A 24,881-nucleotide genomic window follows, 5' to 3' on the forward strand; every position below is an offset into this window, starting at 1 on the left:
CCCTAGTAGGTACATGCCATGTACCCGCACTGTGTCCTTACACTGTGCTTTTAATAGGTTCAGATCGGTGTATGGTCACAGACTTGGGGGTACTTCGATGTCATTTGACTATACGTTTAATTCATAGGGGTTAAACCTGTTGATATATTCTCTTCAGTAAGGGTAATGGGCAACTCACCAACATTGACGATGCATTAAAAAAGATGTGTCGCTAGAAAGATCTCTGAATGAAGGCTTTTATTACACACTCTAATAAAATGAACCTCCAATAGCACCCACTCCACCCCTTACAATCCTTTCCGTGGGGTCCTACATAATGTGCTGTCCGATCAGTGATATTCCACCCGCTAGTCAATGTGACCGCAGCAAAAAAAGAAGAAGCTGAGGCTATTTAATTCTCTCTCGCATTTCTACAGCTAGATCATCAGCCTCTGCTAGCCTGACCCCACCCATGTGTCACTGTCCTCTAAACCTGTCCATAGGATCAAGCTTCGCTCTTTCATTCCTGGAAAAAGCTCCTCCTACCCTCCCAGAAGCTGCCTACAACTCCCGACGGCCTCTGCGCGCGGAGACAGGAAGCCTGCCCCTCCCTCTTCATTGTGCAGCGCTTAAAGAAAGCGGAAGGAGGAGACGTACAGGCTTCATTTCAGTGTGAGTCTGTCAGGCAGCTGCACGGCCTTTTCCTTTCATCTCCTGAAGCTACCGGCTGCCTTCCCCGCCTAATCTAACCCGAGTAAAAATGGTAAGTAGAATCATTGGGACTGTAAGTGTACAGCGTATTGCGGAGGGTCTACGCCCAAGATGAATCGGCGGGACCGCTCCCTCACTCCGCCATTTTCTGCGACCCCTGTTAGCCAGCCGCTATCTTAATGTTTTCCTGCATACGCTGGTATTTAAGGTTTACTGCACAATAACGTGGTTGGTTTTGCGGGGAGCAGTCTGGGAAGCGGCTGATATGAGGGTGAGCCGACGTAGGGTTGGGGGTAGGGACATACAGCGGCGGTACTGTCTTACCGGTGACGGTTCGTCTATAATAACCGGTGGCGTGGAGGCGCGCTCGGTGACGCGGTGTGTAGGTGCACGCGCTCTTCCTCTTGTCGGGGAGCTGAAAGGGCGGGAACGGAGCGCGCCGGCTACTGGGTGTGGCCTGGAGGATTAAACGCACGCTCCGCCCCCTGTGACGGGGCGGAGGATTGGCTGATGCGAACAGATGCCGGGTCTTGGCCGCGTACTCCGCTCCATCCTCAGTAGGCGCGGCCCGATACACTGCGCACATAATTCGGCGTTACGCTCGTGTGCCGGTGCCACGCAGAGTTCACTTCCTTCCTGCCTAGTGCGAATCGAATTATGGTTATTTCTTGATTAAAGAGGCTCTGTCACCACATTATAAGTGCCCTGTCTCCTACATAAGGAGATGGGCGCTGTAATGTAGGTGACAGTAATGCGTTTTATTGGAAAAAAAACTATCTATTTTTACCACTTTTAGCGATTTTAGATTTATGCTAATGAGTGTCTTAATGCCCAAGTGGGCGTGTTTTTACTTTAGACCAAGTGGGCGTTGTACAGAGTGTATGATGCTGACCAATCAGCATCATGCACTCCTCTCCATTCATTTACTCAGCACATAGGGATCCTGTTAGATCCTTATGTGCTGTCTTATACGAACACATTAACAATACTGAAGTATTTAGACAGTGAATAAACATTCCACAGGATGTCTATTCACAATCTGTGCACTTCGGTATTGTTTCTGTGGTAGTTACAGCAGAGGAAGCGTAATCTCCCTGTAATCTACAGCGTAATCTCGCAAGATTACGCTTCCTCTGCTGTAACTACCACAGACAGAGTAACGAAGTGCAGAGATTGTGAATAGACATCCCGTGGAATGTCTATTCACTGTCTACACACTTCGGTATTGTTAATGTGTTAGTATAAGACAGCACATAAGGATCTAGCAGGATCCCTATGTGCTGCCTAAATGAATGGAGAGTGCATGACGCTGATTGGTCAGCGTCATACACGCCTCTGTACAACGCCCACTTGGTCTAAAGTAAAAACGCGCCCACTTGGGCATTAAACAACTCATTAGCATAAATCTAAAATCGATAATAAAGCAGTGAAAACAGATCGGTTTTTTTAAAATAAAAAGCACTGCTGTCACCTACATTATAGCGCCGATCTCCTTATGTAGGAGATGGGGAACTTATAATGTGGTGACAGCCTCTTTAGTTGACCAGCCCTGCTTCATAGTTCACTGACAATAAGGCCTCGTTCACACTGAGTTTTTTGCAGGAGGAAAATTCTGCCTCAAAATTCCGTTTGGGATTTTGAGGCAGATTTTGTCCTTCCTGCATGTCGTTTGCATCGGTTTTCGACACGTTTTCGCTTGCGTCCATTGAGTGCTATGGGCAAAAGACTCCGCGACATACGCTTTCTTCTTCCCATTGATGTCAGATGCTGCCGTGGGAAGATAGGGCATGTCCCTTCTTCCGTGAGGAGGTTTTATCACTTGAAAATAATGGCTACGGCCATGTTGATGGCCTGCGATTTGCTCGCGGCTGACAGTCGCCAGCCGGCCCGAAAATCACGGCCGTGCACATGGCTACGGTCGTGTGCATGAGGCCTTAGACTTTAAAGCTGGGAATTTTTTTTTCTAATGAGTGCATACTTTTGTGATCTTCAAATATTTGAAGGAAACACTGCAGATTATTTATGGTTATGTATTTAATATTTAGAACAATTGAAATCAAAGTACATTGCTTGATGAGGTCTTGTGTCGTCAGACGTCTCATACGTTGCCTTATAAGAAAGGTCACACTGCTTATATTCATAGGTCAAAACCACGATACTTTGCTGATCTTCCAGATACATAGTATAAGGCCGGTATATGATGCATTAGACCCCCTACTCATGTATATACATATGCATATAGCAGACATACATTATCAGGATGCATAACGTAGTATATAGACTGGTAGCTGTTATATATGTTACTATGAGTCTGCTGTATATAATATACCCCTAGAAGGTTGAGTCAGTGGGGTACACACACGGTCCCCATGCTCTTGCTGCTCGCCCTTCCCCCGGATGGTCCTCATGCTTTCTGCCTTGTTTAACTGTAAATAGTGCAGCAATGGCACTGCCGTGTGCTGCTTGTGTGGGGGGGGGGGGGGGAGGACCACTCTTGGCTCAGGCAGGGCCCACTGGGTGATTTGGTGCATCTGCTTGTGCCTGTATATGTGCCTCAGCAGCCAGCCTACATTTGCTGTAACTGACTGAGCGCATATGATCCCTGCACTCCAGGCATCCATGCGTTCCAGAGGAGTAGGGTCTATGTTGTCGCGTTAAGCCTGATCTGCCATTGGCTATCCCAAATGTCATTAACTGTATGCTATCCAAAAAGAATCTCTGATATGTTAATCACATATCGGTGATTCTTATTGGGTAGAATAGAGATTGTAGAGGCTGCGTGTAATAACCGAACCGAAAAGAACAATGTGAAGATCTTTTATCTGCGCAGAATTTTTGTTTCGGTCATTTTTCAATTAATTGCCCAGCACTACCTGCTACTGCAGTAACATGAAAGCATGGTTACTGCAGTTCACACCAGGCTGTATTAATCTCTTGTATTGTATGACCTGCGTTACTTGGTGCTTGGATTATGGGTAGCACTGATGTGATGCTGAGTGGCCTGAACATGTGCTGTCTAAACCTCACTGTCATTTACAACTTCAGGAGGTAAGATCTGTGCTCCCCTCCTCCATGAAAAAGAACGTGGTCAGACAAGAATGCAGGTCCTTCTCAGGCCTTCTGTAGAAATCAATGGCTGCCTCTAAAAAGAAATTTCGTACAAGCTGGCTGTCAGGCCAAAAGGGCAGGGCTGTCGCTTGCAATGGCTGTAAACTGATCATTTTAGCTTCACTTAATGCAATTCGGGTTCCTATGGGAAACTATTGGACAAATTAAGTTGTCCCTCTCCTTCCATTTCTCTAGTGTAAAAGGTGAACTTGTCTAGTATTACCAGGGATATATTGGGCCCTTCTGATTACTAGAGGCTCTATATTCTGATTGAATGGAAAATCTTTGCAGTTGGGAATCTTTCTAGTTCTGACAATAAAGACAGCAGTTGTATGGGGGTCCTATCCCTGTATGGCTGGATGTCTTTATCCCCTTAAAGAGGCTCTGTCACCACATTATAAGTGGCCTGTCTTGTACATGATGTGATCGGCGCTGTAATGTAGATCACAGCAGTGGTTTTTATTTAGAAAAACGATCATTTTTGACGGAGTTATGACCTATTTTAGCTTTATGCTAATACGTTTCTTAATGACCAACTGGGTGCGTTTTACCTTTTTGACCAAGTGGGGGTTGTACAGAGACGTGTATGACGGTGAGCAATCAGCGTCATACACTTCTCCCAATTCATTTACACAGCAGCATCGTGTTCTTACTAGAACACTATGTGCAGCCACATACACACACTAACGTTACTTAAGTGTCCTGACAATGAATATACATTACTGCCAGCCAGGATGGGATGTGTATTCAGAATCCTGACATTTCTGTAGCGTCTGCGTGAGAGCACAGCGAGATCTTGCTGTAAATGACAGTTTACAGCGTAATCTTGTGAGACCGCCTGCTGTGCTGTAAATCACAGAGAAGTGTCAGGATTCTGAATACACATCCCATCCTGGCTGGAGGTGATGCCTATTCATTGTCAGGACACTTGAGTAATGTTACTGTGTTTATGTAGCTGCACATTGTGTTCTAGTAAGAACACGATGCTGCTGTGTAAATGAATGGAGAGAAGTGTATGACGCTGATTGGTCAGCGTCATACACTTCTCTCCACAGCACCCAGTTGGTAAAAAGTAAAACACGCCCAGTTGGCCATTAAGGAACTCATTAGCACAAAGCTAATATAGGTCATAACTCTGTCAAAAATGATTGTTTTTCTAAATAAAAAATACTGCTGTAATCTACATTACAGCGCCGATCACATCATGTGCAAGATGGGCCACTTATAATGTGCCCTATCTCCTATGGAAAAACAATAATTTTTTAGCAAGTTATGAGCAATTTTAGACTTATGCTAATGAGTTTCTTAACCACTGCCCGACCGCCCATAGACTATAAACGTCCGGGCGGTCCGCAATTAACTCTACAGGGCCATTCCAGAACGTCCTCCAGAGTTAGCAGATTTGCTGCTTCCCGGTGGCTTTTAGCTCCGAGATATTGCTGTATCATGGAACTTTAACCGTAGACCACTCAGCGTGGTCTCCGGTCGTGTGATCGTTGTGACAACCTGTCACTATCACATTGCTCTTAACAGCAGCGCTTACGCACGCACTGAGGAGCTCCGTGATACAGCTGTATCTGCTGTTTTGAAGGGGCTGCGATACTCGTACCATCGTCTCTTCCCCTTCATTTTGTTTACTGCTCACACTGAATCGTGGACACTTGTAGTGGCGGTTCACTGTATTACTGTAAACACTTGAATGGGAGAAGGCTGTAATACTGTGAACCGCTGCTACAAGTGTATCTGCGATTCAGTGTGAGCAGTAAAGGAAATGAAGGGGAAGCAGCGCTCGTATAAGCACTGTGGCCCTCTCAAAACAGCCGATTGGGGGTGTCGGTCCCTGACCGATCAGATATTGATGGCCTATCCTGAGGATAGGCCATCGGTTTTTGTGGACTGGAAACTCCACCATCTGTAATGGTCGTATGGTGTCAGCAAACCAGCTTTGGAAATGTTTTTTTTTTTTTTTCTCTAAAAGCCAGTTTGCTCACCATTGTAAGCTCGAACTTGCACCCAGCGTGTAAGAAATGCGCACACATTTGGTATCGTAGAAGTTGCCAAATATGTATTGAGTTGTGTTTAGCCAGTGGGATGCAGCAGATGTAAAAAAAATCACACTCACGTTTTTTTTTTTCAACTTTATTTTCCATTTTTCCTTCTATATTTTAAAAAAAAAGTAAAATATGGAAGCCCAATATGTTCTGAAAAGATTAAGAACAAATACATGTAGGTTGGAAAAATAATGGAACAACAATTTTCTTTTAAATTGGCACTTCAAAATGGGCCTGGTCAGGAAGGGGGATAAAGCTCCTGGTCAGGAAGTGGTTAATAGACAACTAGGCTATTTTATTTAACTTTTTACCAACTGGGCATTGTACAGACAAGTGTGTGAGGCTGACCAATCACAGTCACCCACTTCTCATTGTTCCAGCCCAGCTTTTCACTGCACAGTGTGATTGTGCAGTGAAAGAAGCTACATTCAAAACATCAAACCTAATCTGTAACATTGTCAAACGTTTCCGCTAATTTCTCTATTATGCTTCCTTTACTGTTAAACCTACTAATGTTTTCAATAATCCAAACTTCTCCTGCCATGATACATGTGTTGGTCATAAATGTGTTGCACTGTCCTAATGGGACCTTTACACCTGCAGATATAACAGGTCGTGGGCAGCATCCATGTCAAACCTAAAGACACCCGGGTAACATAACCTCGGGCTCTCATTGCTGCCATGTGCTTGAGTGACAACCAGTGACCTTCACCTCATAACTCCACATAAAACACCTCAGATCGTATTTTGCAGTACCGCGGTATGTTTACACACAATTATAAACCTCAGACAATATAAACAATAGGGCCGCCACTAATAAAATGCGATTGCCAATCTCATGCTAGGTTACCCCTCAGGTTTTGGTCCCATCAGTTCATTGACAAGTCCTGTACATCATCATCCCCTGTCTTCTGCTCTTCACTGACTGTCGCCCTTGGGGTAACCCACACAATTGGGTAGTCGGACTGTACGGTGGTGTCCAGTGGGGGATTTATTACCCCCTCCTGGTCACTTGTGTATTAAAACACTTGGGTACTGCTGATGTATTCACTCAGGTCTTTGGCCTTTGCTTTACTTTGACCTTTGCTTTTGTCATTAGGACTTGGTTTGGTCCTTCTCATCTGTCAGTCACTGTCTCTTGATAGTATACGTCACCGCACTGTACACAGCACCTCTGTACTGTGAGCCTGGGGCGAGTTCCCACGTAGACAGATTAGTGAAGTTTTATTGTGACTGCCACAAACCCTCCATCTGTCCTCTGGCAAGTTACTTATCTGCACGGCTGCTTAGAATTGTGACACTGCCTTCAGTTCATGACCAGCACATTGTATTGGCTCAGTCTGCGCCTGACAACTCAGTGATGGCGTTCATTATTTTAAATACATTTAGTTTGTTTATTGCCACTTGCTGGGGACCCAACCCTTATCCATTAAAATAAATGTTTATCTAGTGATAACATGGTCATAATATAAAAGTTGTTCCCTGTACATACAAAAACCATGTCAGGCCCTTAAACTAAATCAAACACCTTTTTATATAAAACTTCTCTGTCTCAATGGACAGGGCAGCAGGATAATGTGTAGTTACTGGATACATTTTATTTTTCTCTTGGTGTCACACTTTTCAGCGGGATTTGTACCTTGTTCTGAGCTGATTACCTGTAACAGCTCCTACCCACAGAGCTATTCAGATACCATATGTTTATCTTACAAGTGTCTCAAACAAATTTTTCTTACTCAAAATTGTATTGCCTGGGAAGTTCTCTTCTCTTTGTGGGAGAATGGTGTTCTTATATGGTTGGCACCGGTCTGCCAGGACTGTTCTGTAGGCCAATCAAACAGCTCTAACAGAATTTAGTAGCAACAGCTGTAAAGCCCGTGACCTACCAATTCGATTTTACCAAGTTGATCCTTGCAAACTTGGGGCATATGTGAGGCCATACACCATCAATGCAAGTGCTACCTTCTGTTATCCGTCCACAATCTGTTATAATCTGGCTTTCATGTCGTCCGCTCCCAGTTGGGGACCTTCTGTGGAGAACAATCTTTTCATCACATAATCATTTTTTTTTTCTTCAATTAAATTATCTTAAGATCATTAATTGATCTTAATCAGATAATTCAATTGACAAAAAAAACATTAACAATGACATTTATGTTAAACCTTCACACTGGGGCAGTAACTACATACAAACAGACAGATAGATAGATAGATAGATAGATAGATAGATAGATAGATAGATAGATAGATAGATAGATAGATAGATCTATCTCACAGAATTTTCTTTCTCAAATTTTCCTTTGACAACAAAAATATTTGCAAGTGGGAATCTACTTGCACTGAACATAATACTGACACGTGCCTCCAATAGTCATTGCTAAGGCACGCTGATCCAGAGCTTTACATAAAATTTAACCTCAGTATTTAACATTCCCACAACTTTTTAAATACCGTTGTCAAACAAACTAACTTTGGGATCGCATCTAGAGAGCTGCTAATATCTTAAAGAGGCTCTCACCACGTTATTAGTGCCCTATCTCCTATATAAGGAGATGGGCGCTATAATATAGGTGACAGTAATGCTTTTTATTTTAAAAAAAAAACGATCTATTTTCACCACTTTATTAGCGATTTTAGATTTATGCTAATGAGTTGCTTAATGCCCAAGCGGGCGTGATTTTACTTTCGACCAAGTGGGCGTTGTACAGGGGAGTGTATGACGCTGACCAATCAGAATCATGCACTCCTCTCCATTCATTTAGGCAGCACATTGGGATCCTTTTTAGATCGCTATGTGTGGTGTTATACTAACACATTAACAATACTGAAGTGTTTAGACATTCCACGGGATGTCTATTCACAATCTCTGCACTTCGTTACTGTCTGTGGTAGTTACAGCAGAGATTACGCAGTAAATGACAGGTTACAACGAGATTACGCGTCCTCTGCTGTAACTACCACAGACAGTAACGAAGTGCAGAGATTGTGAATAGACATCCCGTGGAATGTCTATTCACTATCTAAACACTTCAGTATTGTTAATGTGTTAGTATAAGACAGCACGTAAGGATCTAGCAGGATCCCTATGTGCTGCCTAAATGATTGGAGAGGAGTGCATGATGCTGATTGGTCAGCGTCATACACTCCTCTGTACAACGCCCACTTGGTCTAAAGTAAAAACGCGCCCACTTGGGCATTTAGCAACTCATTAGCATAAATCTAAAAATGCTAATAAAGTGGTGAAAATAGATAGTTTTTTTTAAATAAAAAGCATTACCGTCGGCAACATTATAGCGCCGATCTCCTTATATAGGAGATAGGGCACTAATAACGTGGTGACAGAGCCTCTTTAATCATTGTACAAACACCAGTTCAATACTTGGGAGAAAACTATTCCCCTGTCACTACACACAACTTCTTGGCCGTGTTCTTTGCAGTGGGGAAGATATTTGCCAGGCTTCAGGCCCCCCTGAGAACAGGTCTACACACGAGCACATTTTCATACACACCTACCTCAGGTAGTTGTATGGTCTGCAGTCGCTGGGACAGGTAATCTGGCCGGGGTGCACTCTTCACAGGTACCTTTACTGTTTTACCTATGTCATGCCCTGCGTGTATCATGCAGGCTGCTACAAACCTAGTGGTGGCATTATTGTATCCAGGGACAAGCCAATTTACTGATACCTGGCTGTGCATATTCTCTGCCAGGTCTGTCATCTGTCTGTCATCACTTGTAAATCCCACCCCACCAGGTCCTGTAAATACCTAATTAATACAAAAACAAATTATTTTATTTAAATCTTGCATAAAATCAATGTTCATGTAATTTTTCACCTCCTTCCCATCTAAATCTGTGAGTCACATCACCTTGGCCTCCTATGCAGATTTTCTGGAGGGGAATTGGCCCTTACACTACCTCCATATTGAGTGGTGACTACAGCACAGCATACCCAATGTCATATTTACCATTCTGGAAGGATCTGGAACCATCTACGCAGAAAAACTCAATCTAGTTACTGTCGTACACATTTAATCTAGATTCCTCATTGGGGTCACATGCACATTTTATAGACCTAGAACCAAATTCATTAATTCAAAACAAAATTGCACCTGATCATCAATCAACGTTTTGATTTTTTTGCTGATGCGGTTGTATGAGAGCTTTTTTTTTGCAGGAAGACTTGTCGTTTTTATTGGTACCATTTTGGAGTAGATGCGACTTTTTGATCACTTTTTATCACATTTTTTTTTTAAAGTCAGGATTCACAGAAAACAGCAATTTTTCCATCGTTTTTTATTACATTTTTACGGCGTTCACCGTGCAGATTAAATAATGTAATAGATTTATAGTTGTTACGGACGTGGCGATACCAAATATGTGTAACTTCTTTACTATTGTTTTTTTATAGTAAAGCAGTTTGTAAGGGGAAAAGCTGGGTTTTTTATTTTTTTTTTCACTTTTTTTAAAATTAACTTTATTAAACTTTAATATGCGATTCTCCGATCGCTATTATAATACACTGCAATACTTTTGTATTGCAGTGTATTACTGCCTGTCCGTTTAAAACGGACAGGCATCTGCTAGGTCACGCCTCCGGCATGATCTAGCAGGCATTCGCTCCAGGCAGCCTTTATTAGACCCCCGGCTGCCATTGAAGACACAGACACTCGGCGATCGTATCGCCGGGTGTCAGTGGGATGAGAGGGAGCTCCTTCCCTCTCTCCAAAACCACTCTGATGCGGTGCACGCTATTGTGCACCGCATCTGAGGGGTTAAACGGGTGAGATCGCTACTTATATCGATCTCACCCGGCAGAGCAGGGACGCCCTCAGCTGCCTCTAGCAGCTGAGAGCAGGGAGATTTGACGCTCCCTGCTCTGTTTACTTTATCCTGATGCAGTGCCGTAAAAAGGCATATGCCTCAGAATAAAGCCAGTTAGTGGCCGCCGTTAAAAGGCGGCGTATTGGCAGTCACTAACGGTTTCAGATTTATTGTTATAATGTTTCAAACTTATCACAACACACAAATATGCAACGTAACTTATCATTTATTTTTATTTTTATGCAGACATTCAGACGTAATATATTAAACACTTGGTGTATTTATGGACAACACCACATGCGCAATAATAAGCATCATTCCTAATCACTGCAACGAGTGCAACTTCTGTCTCCTCACACGCAACCCCCTTTTCTTCAGACTAATGCTCTTTTGGAATGACTCCACCCTATACACAAGACACACATTTTTACACAGTACTGCTGTTAAGAAAGAGCGCATGCAATATAGATCTAAAATCAATGCAATATTGTGATCACTTATCTCATCAGTCCATGCTCGCTATATAAGCTTGAGTCTGCCTTTCAGACTGCACACGTTACATCGCACAGCCCCCCATCACAATCTATATTAGTCGTCATGATCATCAATTTCTTATACGCAGCACTCCAGATTCATTTTCTGTCTCTGTTCAAAAATGTTAGTTGTGTGGATGTTAAATGGCTGTTTGAGAATAGACAATCCACTTATTTGATCACATATATCTTATCTTCCCCACTCAGCCATTCACTCAGTAGGTTGTAGTCTGGGGATTTAAGGACCTTGGGTATGCGCCAATACCAATGTCCTTCACTGTAATTTGTGTAGGTAGTTACCGTAATTTCAAATGCGCGCTAGAAATCAGTCTGGACTGATTCCTACCTTATGTCAGTCTGACAATGCATACAACTGGTGGTTACACATGTCAAGCTGGCAGTGTTCTAGAAATGTGTACTCCATACAACATTCAAAGTTTTCCCTATTGCACTGGGCAAGACCTTATTGGCACAACAGGGTTTCCCGGCCATCAGACTGCCACAGTCTGAACAATAGACCCCCCCTAATGGGGTGGTTTTTTTTTTTGTTTTTTTTTTTTAAATTTTACGTCCCGTGCTACCCGGCCGTCAAAAAAATGAGACAATCCCTATTTTCGGCCGTTCGCCCGACTCCCATAGAAGTCTGGGGCTGGGTAATACACGGCCATCACTTGAATGTACTCCAAGTGACGGCGCCCGTGTCTTCCTTCCTTCGCTCGCTCTCTCCTCCCCACAGTGCGAAGCGCATGTGAAGAGGAGGGTATTTTTTTGCACCCTGTGGCCAGGGGTTGGGGATTCCGCTCCAGGAGAAGCATTACCGACTGGGGGGGGGGCTGTGTGGCGCTCCCTACAAGGGGGGCCTGTGTGGCGCTACCTACCGAGGGCAGTGTGTGGCAAAAAATGTACAAATGAAATTTATCCGATTTTTAAAACGGACAGGTAAAAAAACTGATTCAAAACAGGTTAAAAACAGCAACACGGCCCGGAACGGAATCTGAACTGATGTAAAACGACCGACACTTGGACCCTGTCGTGTGAATAAGGCCTTATGGTACATACATTTATCACACTTATCACGTGCAATTTCATATATTAATTTGATGGTCTACAATCTTTGACAGGATTGTAAACAGGGAAAGAAAGATGCTATAACTAAAAAGAGATCCTGTAATAACTTCTTTGGCTGTACATCATACTACAGTTCTTCCCCTGTTCTCCATTATCAGGACTACCACAGAAGTCCTTGACGGTACTACTATGAATATCCAACCTGTCACCTACGGACAGTCTTTATCTCTGCTGGGTTAGTGTTCTGTAACTCTCAGCTCTCCTAACTACGGACAATTTGTAACCTTACGGACACCTAGTATCTCGCTGAGCCAGGCGTCCTCCACACTCTACTATATCAGAGCAAGCGGGCAACAGTATAACATTCCCCATTTCTACACACTTTTTTTTTTTTTTTCCCTCACTAACTACGTCATCACATTACATCGGAGGGCATCACGTGCTCACTCCTCAGCTGCTGTTCTCACAATCTTAATTTCAATGCTCCATGCCAGCAAAGATTCTCATAACATGAGCCTCAAGATTTAAACATCTGTACAACTCAAGATAACGTACGCATCTCAAATCCATCACACAAAAAGCTTTCAACATACCTCATACCACTGGTGCTGGATGAATTACTGCGTTCAGGAGATGTGACGTCATGAGAGCTAATCCAGCCTAGGCAATGAATGAGTGAACAATATTTGTAAGGATAAACTTCTGTACTGGCCGGTTTTCAATATTCACTGATGCAATACCGCCAGGCCTCCAGCAACAGCTTGTCAGACGAGCAATCTCCCGCATTTACAGCACCAAAACGGTTAACACAATCATGCACCATAATATTAGACTGAAATTTGTACTGGGTATGTCAACCGATGCCTGCCTTCCTTTGATTTATCCAGTTTCAAATCATGTTTTATCGAGGGAGGAATAACAGACGCTGCTGGTATGCTCAAAATACTCCTCTCCGGTTTATTGCCGAACTCCATTACAATAAATTCAAAAGGGGTGTAGGCTTGAGGTTAACCAATCAGAGGCAATGTGGCATTATTCTAATTCTTCACACATCAGGTTTGCAGGTGCCTTATCTATCTTGGCAAGCATACAATAAATTGTTCTATTAAGATGGGGGAGACCTATTTGAATGTCTCCCTCTCCTATCTCACTCCCTCTTCCTTCCAAACCTTGTATGGGAACCAAGGTCAAAGATCGCTCTACTTAGAAACATAACCTGTCTTAAAGGAGTGAAGATGCTTCATTACAAAAGAAACCAGATGGACTCAAGACGAGGTGGCCTCTGCAGGATATAATTTAACCAGTTCAGGACCGGGCTATTTTGAGCCTTCAGGACCAGACACCGTTTAGCCCTTTTTAGCACGTGTTAGTTAAAGGTCTAGAACTTTTTTATTTGTTGGGCTAACAACGTGAATTTTGGGAGGTTTTTTCCGTAGACAATGCAGGTTTCCTTTTTTTCTTTCTTTTTTTTATATACCTCCTTTTTGCCATCTTAGAATTTTTATTTTTTTATGGTAATAGTTTTACCCTAAAATAGACCTTTTTATTTGTGATAGTCATTGTCTACCGTCAATTTTAATATATTGCATGTCTGTTTGGGTAATTGGGTCAGCGCTAGCGTTACAACCATGATTGGCGGGGGGAATTTTTTTTCTTTTTCTTCCCGAGGTGGGTATTTTATGTGTATTTATTACATTTTATTTGTACTTTTATTTTTTATTTTTTTATTACTATGGTCTGTCCCTCAAAGGTCAAAAAAGACCTTTGGGGACCTTTTTATACAGGGGAAATCAGCCCTCATATTGATTGTCACGAATAGGGCTGTGCTGGGTCAGTAAGACCCAGCAGCAGTCTGGTCACATGATCGCCGGGAGCAATAGAGACAGCGTCGCAGCCGCTGCCTCTATTCATATACACGGCGTTCATTGAGCGCTGTGTACAAGTGATCAGAGAAGACAAACAGAGATCTGATTCTATCCTCTCCTCGGGGTCACTGACAGCCGGAGACCCGACATTCAGCTGCCCGATCGCTCTGGCAGAAAGTTAAAACCGGAACCGAAAAAAGTCTATGGTGCGGGTTTCAAGGACCCTGACCGCTGGCTGTATTAACACAGCCAGCGGTCGGGAACCAGTTAAACATTATTTTAATCACTTTTAGACTTTTTTTTTTTTTTTTTGTTACGTTTGCACAAAAAAACCACACTTTAAAAACGAAACCACTTTTTAATGGAGAAAAATAGTTTCGTTTTTACTGTGCACTTATTGCCTATTAGGCCATGCCTTTGCCACAACTTAATAGGCATATAGCCATGGCAAGCCTGGGGGGGCCTTTGTTAAACCCCCAGCTTCCGTGGCAACCCATCAGCAATTGTGGTTGCGGGCTGTCTGTGACAGCCCCTTCCTGTCAAGCCACTTAAATGCCACGGTAGATATTGACTGCTGCATTTAAGGGGTGAAATGGCCATAATCGGAAGTTTCTCTAATCCCAGCTGGTGTGGCGGGAGCCTAGGTGTCAGATACAGCTGTGCTCCCACAGTAATCATGCAGGCACGATCACATACGTGCGTGTCAGAATGCGGGATGGGCCGCCTACCCATGACGTGCATGTAATTGATCATGTCGGAAGGTGAAGGTACTTGTACTACAAGTGGGTTGTGCTGGAATGTGTCATTTAGATGAGGTTTTTCACAATTAATAAACTGAGGGCAAAGTATCAACTGGTCTACTGCTTTAAAGGAATGTAGACTCTCCTAGTGTGCATTAACTTATATAATGAGCTGAATTACATCTACGTGTGATGACAACCAGCATGCAGCTGTAACCTGAAGTCTTCTGCCTGCTAGTAAAGCCAAGATGGTGGAAATGGTTTCCAATCTGTAGATGAGATGTTAAGTGAACTGGTGTACAGTCCATACAGAATTGTTTTACAGGTGATGTGTCTTTTCTCCACATCCCATAGGGCATTTCCATAAAGTTCTTGTTGTCGGACTGTTCCATTAGCCCTATAGACCTTGCCATTCAAACTCCTCCTGCAGTTGAGGATGAATGGGGGGCTCGGGATCTGCGTTCTAGTGCTAAGTGGGGCCCCCAGCAATCAGACATTTATCACTTATCCCTTTTTAAGGACTCGTATTCTTGGAAGTCTGACATGGCACTTAATATTAGGGCAGATATCTGTGCACCCACCACTAAACCAGGGGCTTCTATTGCACTCCCTGCCTAAGATTTCCCAGGTAACGTGCCATGTCTCTAATTCAACAGACCACTTGGCAAATTCTGAGCGTTTGTGAAATTGTCATTCTAAAACAATCAGCACTTTAGCTTTCTTAATACCATTTGAATATGGTAAACTTTAAGTCTATGTAAACCTCCCAAAGCTCTTTTTATTAAGCCAGTGTGTTTTGTACAACTTTATGATTTTAGTTTTTTATTAAAAATTATTTTTACTTTTTGATACAGCCGCTGTGTAGTTGGTATACGGAGCAGCTGTATCTTGCGCTAAGAGCTGAACACGTCAGGCCCGCAGGATTGAGTTGTTGGGGTACGGCCACACGGTGTGGCCAAGTTGCCTTTATGTTGCGTTTTTAAACATTTTTCAATAGAAGTCAATGGTGAAATTTGTGTTGTGGACAGACTGCTGCTATTATATTACAATGTGGTTTTTGTGCAGTTGAACACCTTCATAATGTCCGAGCGCATGCGGTTAATGACGGCAAAAACCCAAGCAGTTCAGCAACAACTTTGGCATTTCGAACAGTTCTGCAATGCATTGTAATTAACTATATACAGGAAGCACCTATGTCCATCAATTATTTCCTTTAAAAAAACAAAACGCAACAGTACTGCAGCATTGGAGATAAAAAAAACTGCATACAGTTGACCGCATGTGGTTTTAAAATGCAATAAAACCGCGTCCACGACTCACCGTGTGGCCTTACCCTTACCGATCACATCTAACAGGTGGATCCTGCGTGTCAGACCCGCTGACACTGAACCCGTCCCGTGGACCTGACTGTTACGGCATTCAGCCTAAGATACAGCTGCTCTGTATACAGGATACAGAGCATCTCTATCTCAGTAAATTTAACTATAAAGCTGCACATAACACACTGACCTTTTTTATTTAAAAAAAAAAAAATGGATAAAGCTGATAGAAATTCCTTATTATAATACATATGTGCAGTGGGGTGTGGTTGTCTTGGCTATAGTTGGTAGGATATCCCATGGATTTAAATTCATATCTGTCCAAAGCACTTTCTAGGTGACCTAATGGAAGCTTTAATTCTTGTGTTAAGAGAAAAAGTAACTGGAGAGCTGACCTTTGGAATCCAGGTGGCCATAAAGCTTTTCTGGGCATTCTGTAGCTGAAGGATGGGCTGAAACGCTGCAGTGACTCTTTCTGTATTGGGTAACTGATGAAAAGGAGTTAAAGGGCTGCTCTGCTTTGGACAATACCTACTTGTTAGAATGGTCTTTTGACCAGCTGATTGGTGTCCCCTTGCTGGTACTCTCAGAAGTCAGCTGTAATTTGTGGGAAAACCTGGCAGTGTTCATATTCCCTGCAGCGCCACTTCAGGGGAAATTAAAGGGATTATCTGTAGAATTTTTATTTATATATAATATATATATATATATATATATGTTTTTTTTTTTTTTTTTTTGTTATACCATTATTTAAGTGATTACAGTGTTTTCATTTTTACAGTTTTTTTCACAATAATTTTTTTACTATAAATTAGATTCTAATTTACAACATTTCCATGTGCTGGCCACTAGAGGGAGCAGTTCCCAAAATTGCAGCATGGTCAATGTGGTAAAGCAACCTCATTGCTTTATTCTGCAAATTTGGGGTACACACTCTAAGCACCAAAGCAGTGGAACATGTGACTTTTTGATCACCTTTATCCTATATTTATTTTATATTTTTTTGAGGCAAGGGACCGAAAATGGCAATTCTGGATTTTTTTATATATATATATATATATATATATATATATATATATATATATATATATATATATATATATATATATTTTTTTTTTTTTTTTTTTTTTTTAAAATTTGTTTATACAGCGTTCACCATGCGTTATAAACTATGTGTTAACTATTTTTACAACTTTTTGCACGATAAAATGATTTTCGTAAAAATGTGTTTTTTTTTGTCTCCAAGTTGTGAGAACCATAACTTTTTATTTATTTTTTCGTAATTTGCAATTGCAGGGTGAGAGGGAGCACCCTCCCTCCAAAACCACTTGGATGCGGCGCTCTCTATTGAGCACCGCATCTAAGGGGTTAAACAAGTGAGGTCTACATTTATATTGATCCCACCTGTTAGAGCAGGTGTATTTAGACCGCCCAGCACATGACTCCCCTGCCAGGCTTATGTCACATCACTGTGAAAAGGTGGCGCTCTGGCATAAGTACCCTTAACGGCCGTTGTGAAAATCCATATTGGCAGTTAAGGGGTTAAAGGCTATGTAAACCTGTAATAAAATCCTATTTAAAAGTTGTTCCCAATTACATCGTACAGTCTTAAACATTTTTTACTTTTTGAGTTCGCTTCCTTGTATCCTAAATGCATAAGCTGTATCTTGCCAATCGGACAGGTCTGCAAGACTGACTCCTATGGCGAACCCTGGTCTGATACACTGGTTATTGAGCACGTCTAAGTTCATGAACTTAGCTGTGACCGATAATAGATGGATCCTGCGTGTCACACGTGTGCCCCGCTCTTAGCCAAACAGTGGATTCGGCTCAAACCACAGGATAAAGCTGCGATCTCAAAAATATTATAGAATTTTTTTTAATAAAAACCTGTTAAGAGTTGTTCACAATCCATATTATACAGGTTTTTTTTTAATTTTTATAATTAAAATAAATAAACATTTGACTTTAAAGGCTTACATAGCCTTTAAGTCATCGCCGCCGCCCCCCCCCCCTCTTCTCTGTAGACTGGCAAGCAGAGGGGATAAACGTGATTGCAGGGATGACCACATGTTTTGGGTTTTTTGGTATTTACAGTGTATGGTGATCCAGACCCTCATTAAAATGCAATGAAAATAGTCTAGTCTGTCCCAGAAACAAAACCCAAATCTGAACAAGGCTGCACTGGCTTTAAACAAATGTGGCACATATAATACTGCGTTACCCCGTAACCCTTCACTTACACGATCAGTCTATTTACCAGTTGTTGTGGGTTTCTCATACATAATAATAAAAAATAAATAAAAGTTATTTTTTTTTAAAGTAGCACTGTAGATGTACATATTAGAAGTGGATCCTGCAACGTGGTCTATTAATTCAGTCATGATGCTTGTGTTTAGTTAGATGACTGCGTGTTACTAATAGTTGTAGTCGGACGGGTTATTACTTGTATAATTACTCTACAGTGGAAGCTTCCTTATGTGATTGTCTGATCTCTATTCTTCTGATGGTATTCACTTTTTCCTCTGTTCTAGGCCTCAGGCGTGATGGTTTCCGATGTTGTCATTGCAATCTTCAATGCAATGAAAGTGCGAAAGTCCTGCACTCCTGAAGAAGCAAAGAAGCGCAGGAAGGCTGTCATATTTTGCCTGAGTCCTGACAAGAAAACCATTATTCCAGAAGAAGGGAAAGAAATCTTAGTAGGAGATGTTGGTGGAAAAATTCCTGATCCCTACAAGCACTTTGTGGAAATGCTACCCCGTGATGACTGCCGTTATGCCCTCTATGACTGCACCTATGAAACAAAGGAGAGTAAGAAGGAGGACCTGGTCTTTGTTTTCTGGTGAGATGCTGGGAGCTCATTACAATGTCCATTTCAGAATAATCTAAAGTAATACTACACACTGAAAACATTAATATCAGACCCTGTGCAATTCTTTATTTCATTGGATGGTAAATGCATAAGCCGCATTCTCCAGATACCGGGACGGCAGTTCATTGTCGTAACTTTTAGCTATTTACATTTGGGCTCTTTGCCTTTTTTTTTATAACGACTTCCCTTTTTTTCTTTTGCTTTTTTTTTTTTCTCTTTCTCTCCTTGACAACTTGTAACTGGAAAGAATCTAACACTGGTGGCCTGTGTGATACTGTGTAGGGGTTGCTGTAGCTAGTTTCCATAATGTTAGTGGTACCCTGCCGGGGAACAACCTATAAGGGTTTATGCCCGCATCTTCTGAATGCACTGCGGAATCTACCAGTAGTTGTGTTTTGTTAACCACGTGCAAGTCTATACGTAATCTGCTGTTGCACATTCAGTCTGGCGTTGATTGGTTTCTTGCAATTTTAGTTTTATGCTGACCAATATTTCTTAGGTTTTGTACAAACGATAGCGTTTCTGTTCTGCAGGTGTATAACATCCAGTCACAGAGCTTCCCAGTGCTATATGTAGTAAAACCTGGATTGGATGACCAATCAGCGTCCTACACTTCTCATTGTTCCAGCCCAGCATGATCCACAGCACAGCATGATCGTAGTGGGAGACCCTGATTACAGTGCTGTCGCTTACTTTTTGAAGCTGTGTTTTTGTTATTTTTGAGGGGGGTTGAATGCTCCTACATGGGCTGCGGCTCACCCACCCTCCCACTGCTGATTGACCTCTTCCTCCCTATACTGTGCATAGGTAGAAAGATGCTAATGAACTGGTGCAGTGCTAGTCGCAGCTCATGAGTGACTAGGGCTACTTCGCATGCTATGTAGTCCTCTAAAGCTTTCATAACATCTTTGTTTTCTAGCTCCAGCCCATAAATGTAGTAGTGACACAGCACTGTCCATGGTCCTCGTCACTACTTCATGCTGCCCTCATGGCAGCATAAAATTCCCTTAACGTAGTACAATAATAAAATGTAAATTTATTTGCGGCAGAGCTGAACTGCCGTACCACTGCTACATTATAACACTTGTACAGTGGATGACAAATGCATTAATTTTCTGGGTTTGGGAGCAAAATACGAAACTGGACTGTAAGGCTGGGTTCACACGACCTATTTTCAGACATACGAGGCGTTTTATGCCTCGATTTACATCTGAAAATACGGCTCCAATACGTTAGCAAACATCTGCCCATTCATTTGAATGGGTGTGCCGACGACCTGTCATTTATGCGTCGCTGTCAAACGACGACGCGTAAAAAAGACTGCTCGTCAAAAGAAGTGCAGGACACTTCTGGAGACGTAATTTGAGCCGGTTTTCGTTGATTCCAATGAAGAACCGCTCCAAATTACAGCCGTAATTGACGCCTCGCAAAATGCGAGTACATGCAATTACGTCTGAAATTACACAGCTGTTTTCTCCTGAAAACTGCTCCGTAATTTCTGACGTAAATGCAGTTATCGTGTGCACATACCCTAACACTTTATTCCTGGGTTTCCTCTTAGGCTTGTCTAAATTATTTGTATATGCAGAGAAGGGAAGACAGTCAGGCCTGGAAACTAATGACCGTAGTATTTTTAGGCACACTTTAATGTGTCAAACGCTGGACTATTTCTTTGCTTGTATATAATGCTGATAATCTTAATTGAATCTAACTGCAGAGATCCTGGTTAGGGTATACACACAGCCTACGGTATTCATTGTTTTTGTTCTTTTGCCAGACCTTCCAGAAGTGGCAGTTATTAATGTATCCGGTATGAACTCTTATGAATGTCTCTTGTGAGATGTTCCTAAATGACACTGGCTCCTAACCAAATGGATGTCCTAGGTAACACCCCCCCCCCCCCCCACCCCCATGCACACATTTAGCATCAGCCAATAATGACTCCACTTTCATCATCAGTAGAAAGGGCAAAGTTAAGACCATGGGAGAGATGCCTGAACCTGCCTAAATTTGTTTTCACAGGGCTCCTGATGAGGCTCCACTGAAAAGCAAAATGATCTACGCCAGTTCTAAAGATGCAATCAAGAAGAAATTCACAGGCAAGTAAACAAAGCTTCTAATTTATACCATTGTAACTAGAATATCATAGCACAAGCCATTAAAATAGTGGGCAGTCATAACTAGGGCTGGGCAATTATGATCAAAATCACGATTAATTGAACTATTTAGGCCACACCCCTTGCCCTCCACGTCCCCTATTTGCATGTTACACCATTGAATTAATATTTATCCCCTGAGCCTGCTGTATATAATATACCCCCTGACACTGCCCCCATAGTGCTCTCCACACTGTATAATGCCCTGCATAACTGCTCTCCCTACAGTATAATGCCCCCACGCTGTATAATGCCTCCAATAGTGCCTGATAAAAATAATATACATACTCTCCTAACCCCAATTCAATGATGAGTGGAGGAGATTCCTCTGGCCGGTGCAGACAGGCACAGTGAAGTCACTGCCTCGCATCAAGTGACAGTGAGTGGTAGAGCATGGACCCTGCTGCACCATTGGAGTTATCTGTTTCTACGTCCTGAAGGTGCAGATGGCTTAAACCGGGAGAATATTGTTGATAAAACCAAAATTCACAAGATGGCGTCTAATTGCGCTGAATTTCGATGAATTGCCCGGACCCAGCCTTAACTAGCTATTTTTCTCTCCAGGTATCAAGCATGAAATGCAGGCGAACAACACAGCTGACATTAAGGACCGCTGCACCCTTGCTGAGAAACTTGGAGGCAACACTGTCACCTCTTTGGAAGGAAGACCTCTGTGAAGACCTCATTGCCTCCACTCCCAGTGTCTGTGCCACTTCTTAAAGAGGCTTCCATGTTATCATCCCCCCCCCCTCCCCCAACAGTGTCTACTGTTACCCACAAGTCCTAAACCCCCTCTTGATGAGGGAATCATTCACTTTAAAGGCAGGCTTCTCCTTCAAGCCATTCCCCAGCAGGAATAAATGTCTCCTAGTATGTTTTTTTTGTTTTTTTTTTTTAAAGAAAAAGGCAGCTTTCCATTCTAGTTAACGAACTTGTCATCCTGCCTCATTCTTCATTTGCCTCCTAAGTTGAGTTATTTTTGCCAAATGCAACCTGGCATCTTACCCATTCTTTCCACTGATCGGTATTTACAAACCTGGACTCTGTAGACGTGAATACCCTTAATCTAGATATGTTAAATGTGATGCAAATTGTGGATCAAACTGCTGCCCATAACATGCTGCTTGTGGGTTAGTCTCTAACATTCCCAGAACAAATTTCATTCGTCAGACGAGCGCATCTCCAAATTCCACATTCCTTTTATTGTTGCCCTTCTAGCATTTGCAGTACTTAGTATTGTTAGGAAACCTTTTTAAGAAGCTTGTAATGGCACCTTCATTACTTATTTTCCAATCCTTCGGTAGCACAGAATTCCTTAACTTAAGCAGAATATGGGACACAGCTCTCGGCTGCAGTTCCGCATTCCATATTTCGTTTTTGAAATAGATGGCCGCACATTAGTATGGTTTTGCCAATTTCCTCAATTCTATGACCCTTGTTTGGGCACTTGTCTAAGAAATACAGATGACGGAAGCCTTTCTTTCACCACCTAATATTCCCTTTTCCCATGGTCACTTGTTCATTGCGGTCTTGAATTCCTTTTGTCTTGCGTTACTAATATGGAAGTCATAATGGCAGATCTGACATTAATAAACCAATAAAGGAATTATTGTTTCATGTGGTCATTTAATAACACTATTGCCTCAACTAAAATGTTTAATACTTATGAGATCTCAACTGGATTATCTGGCTTTAGTGGGCTCTCCACTAATGTTTCCAGCTTCAACCGGTTTAGTGTACATGTCTAAAATTGGTACAGAAAGTTTTATCTAACTCATTCATGGCTGTCACCCCAACAATTTGGTCCCAGCACCCATTTTCAGCAGGGCGCATTGTCCAAGGGGTTGTTTTGAGGAAGCGCCTCCGTTGGCAAGCTAATTCTGTAGATCCAGCTGCCGGCAAAGCTGTAGTATTACACAAAGCCCACCACTAAGTAATACACACTGAACTAATCTTTGCAGATGCTATATGGCTGTGTTCACACTGCGTTTTTGTTGCGTTACTAGGGCGCATTTGTATTGGATAAGCTCTTAAGTCTCTCAATAGGAGCTCAACCAACTCCTTAACGACCACCCACCGTCTTTTGATGACATGCGGTGCATGTTCTCAGTCTGACGTCTATTGGAGTCTCTGTAAAAGAGGCTGAGTGTTCATCTAAGGGTATGTTCACACGTAGTCAACAAAAACGTCTGAAAATCCAGAGCTGTTTTCAAGGGAAAACAGACCCTGCTTTTCAGACGTTTTTTTACCAACTCGCGTTTTTGCGCCGTTTTTTACGTCCGTTTTTGGAGCAGTTTTCATTGGAGTCTATGAGAAAACGGCTCCAAAAACGTCCAAAGAAGTGTCCTGCACTTCTTTTGACGAGGCTGTATTTTTACGCGTCGTTTGACAGCTGTCAAACGACGACACGTAAATAACAGGTCGTCTGCACAGTACGTCGGCAAACCCATTCAAATGAATGGGCAGATGTTTGCCGACGTATTGCAGCCCTATTTTCAGACGTAAAACGAGGCATAATACGCCTCGTATACGTCTGAAATTTGGCCGTGTGAACATACCCTAAGCAGGAGCTGTAACTTACAGTTCCTGAACTCAGAGGTCGGGTTCACACTAGTTTATTGCAAGAGGAACATTCCATTAGGAATTTTGAGGCTGATTTTCCTCTGCCTACATGCTGATTTTCGCAGCCTTTGGGCATAAAACAGCGAAGTACGATTTCTCTGCCTCCCATTGAAGTCAATAGGAGGTCAGAGGCTTAAATGTCCGAAGATAGGGCATGTCCCTTTTTCACACAAGGCGGTTTTTCTTCTCGCGGGGAAAAAATGCCTCCGCCTCCTATTGGAATCAATGGGAGGCATTTTTGGTTAGTTTTCTGACGTGATTTCCGAGCCAAAAAAGTGTCAAAAAAAACTCCCAGTGGACCGGCCCTGAGGAGTCTGCTGAACACAGCTGGGATCAAACTTTCTGACTCCAGCTGTTTAACCCTTTGATTGCTGCAGCATGATCAATGGGAACTCTCAATCAATCATCACTGGAAACCTAGTGCTGCGATTGACTACCAGAAAGTCAGCTCTGGGGACCTAGAAAGGACCACAGGGTTGGTTGCCTGTTGGGGCGCACTGTGTAAAAAAAAAAAAAGTTATCCCTTAATGGGATTAAAGTCCCAAAAGCCATTTTGCATAAAATATATTTTATTCCCCCATACATTACATAAAAACAACACAATTAGGTATCTGTATGACGGTAATAACCTGGATTAATTTAACATTTAGTGTGAAACTAACAGGATAAAAAAATGCAAATGCTTTTTTCCTATTTTCAAGCCATAAAGAATAATTGGTACATTATTTTTTTTTTTTTTTCTATTTTATTTTGAGGCACAAGGTATTATTGTGAGGCACACGGAGGTTCAAAATTCATAACATCCCATTGTGTTCCTCACACATTAACCCAATGTTGTCTATTGAGGAACATGATGCTGTTAATGTGAGGCACATGAAGGTTCCAAATTCATCACACCACGTGCCTCACATCGGTATAGAGAATCGCAGTACTACACGAAGTATCGGATTCTGAAGTCCAAATGCTGCCATTGTGACAACCCTATATACGACACGTCACTAGTGCCGTGCATGGGCTGTTCTATTATCCAGCCAG

The 24,881-nt window shown here is 42.3% G+C and overlaps 2 protein-coding genes across 8 annotated transcripts in view; one reads left to right on the forward strand and one right to left on the reverse strand.

The window, feature by feature from the left end:
• The window catches only part of MUS81 (MUS81 structure-specific endonuclease subunit), a 244,377-nt gene extending 243,228 nt beyond the window's left edge, over nt 1-1,149 (reverse strand). For 4 of the 7 annotated variants that reach the window (XM_075837348.1, XM_075837349.1, XM_075837350.1 and 1 more), the window contains exon 1: nt 1,015-1,136. The gene's annotated coding sequence lies outside the window, so the exon portion shown is untranslated. Of the gene's footprint in view, nt 1-1,014 lie in introns of all 7 variants that reach the window. The other 3 variants (XM_075837352.1, XM_075837354.1, XM_075837353.1) reach the window with 3 other exon arrangements.
• On the forward strand, nt 586-22,830 carry CFL1 (cofilin 1). Its single transcript, XM_075837355.1, has 4 exons — nt 586-742; nt 18,731-19,038; nt 21,091-21,167; nt 21,789-22,830. Exons 1-4 carry the CDS (start codon nt 740-742, stop codon nt 21,899-21,901), a joined length of 501 nt encoding a protein of 166 aa, XP_075693470.1. The 5' UTR covers nt 586-739; the 3' UTR covers nt 21,902-22,830.
• The last annotated feature ends 2,051 nt before the right edge of the window (nt 22,831-24,881 follow it).

This window comes from Rhinoderma darwinii, chromosome 9 (assembly GCF_050947455.1).
Source record: "Rhinoderma darwinii isolate aRhiDar2 chromosome 9, aRhiDar2.hap1, whole genome shotgun sequence".
Classification (NCBI taxonomy): domain Eukaryota; kingdom Metazoa; phylum Chordata; class Amphibia; order Anura; family Rhinodermatidae; genus Rhinoderma; species Rhinoderma darwinii.

Bases quoted from the DNA above. Each gene is read 5' to 3' on its own strand.
- CFL1 (XM_075837355.1), top strand. The intron at 19,039-21,090 runs GTGAGATGCTGG...TTGTTTTCACAG, and splicing joins GACCTGGTCTTTGTTTTCTG to GGCTCCTGATGAGGCTCCAC. The intron at 21,168-21,788 runs GCAAGTAAACAA...TTTTCTCTCCAG, and splicing joins AATCAAGAAGAAATTCACAG to GTATCAAGCATGAAATGCAG.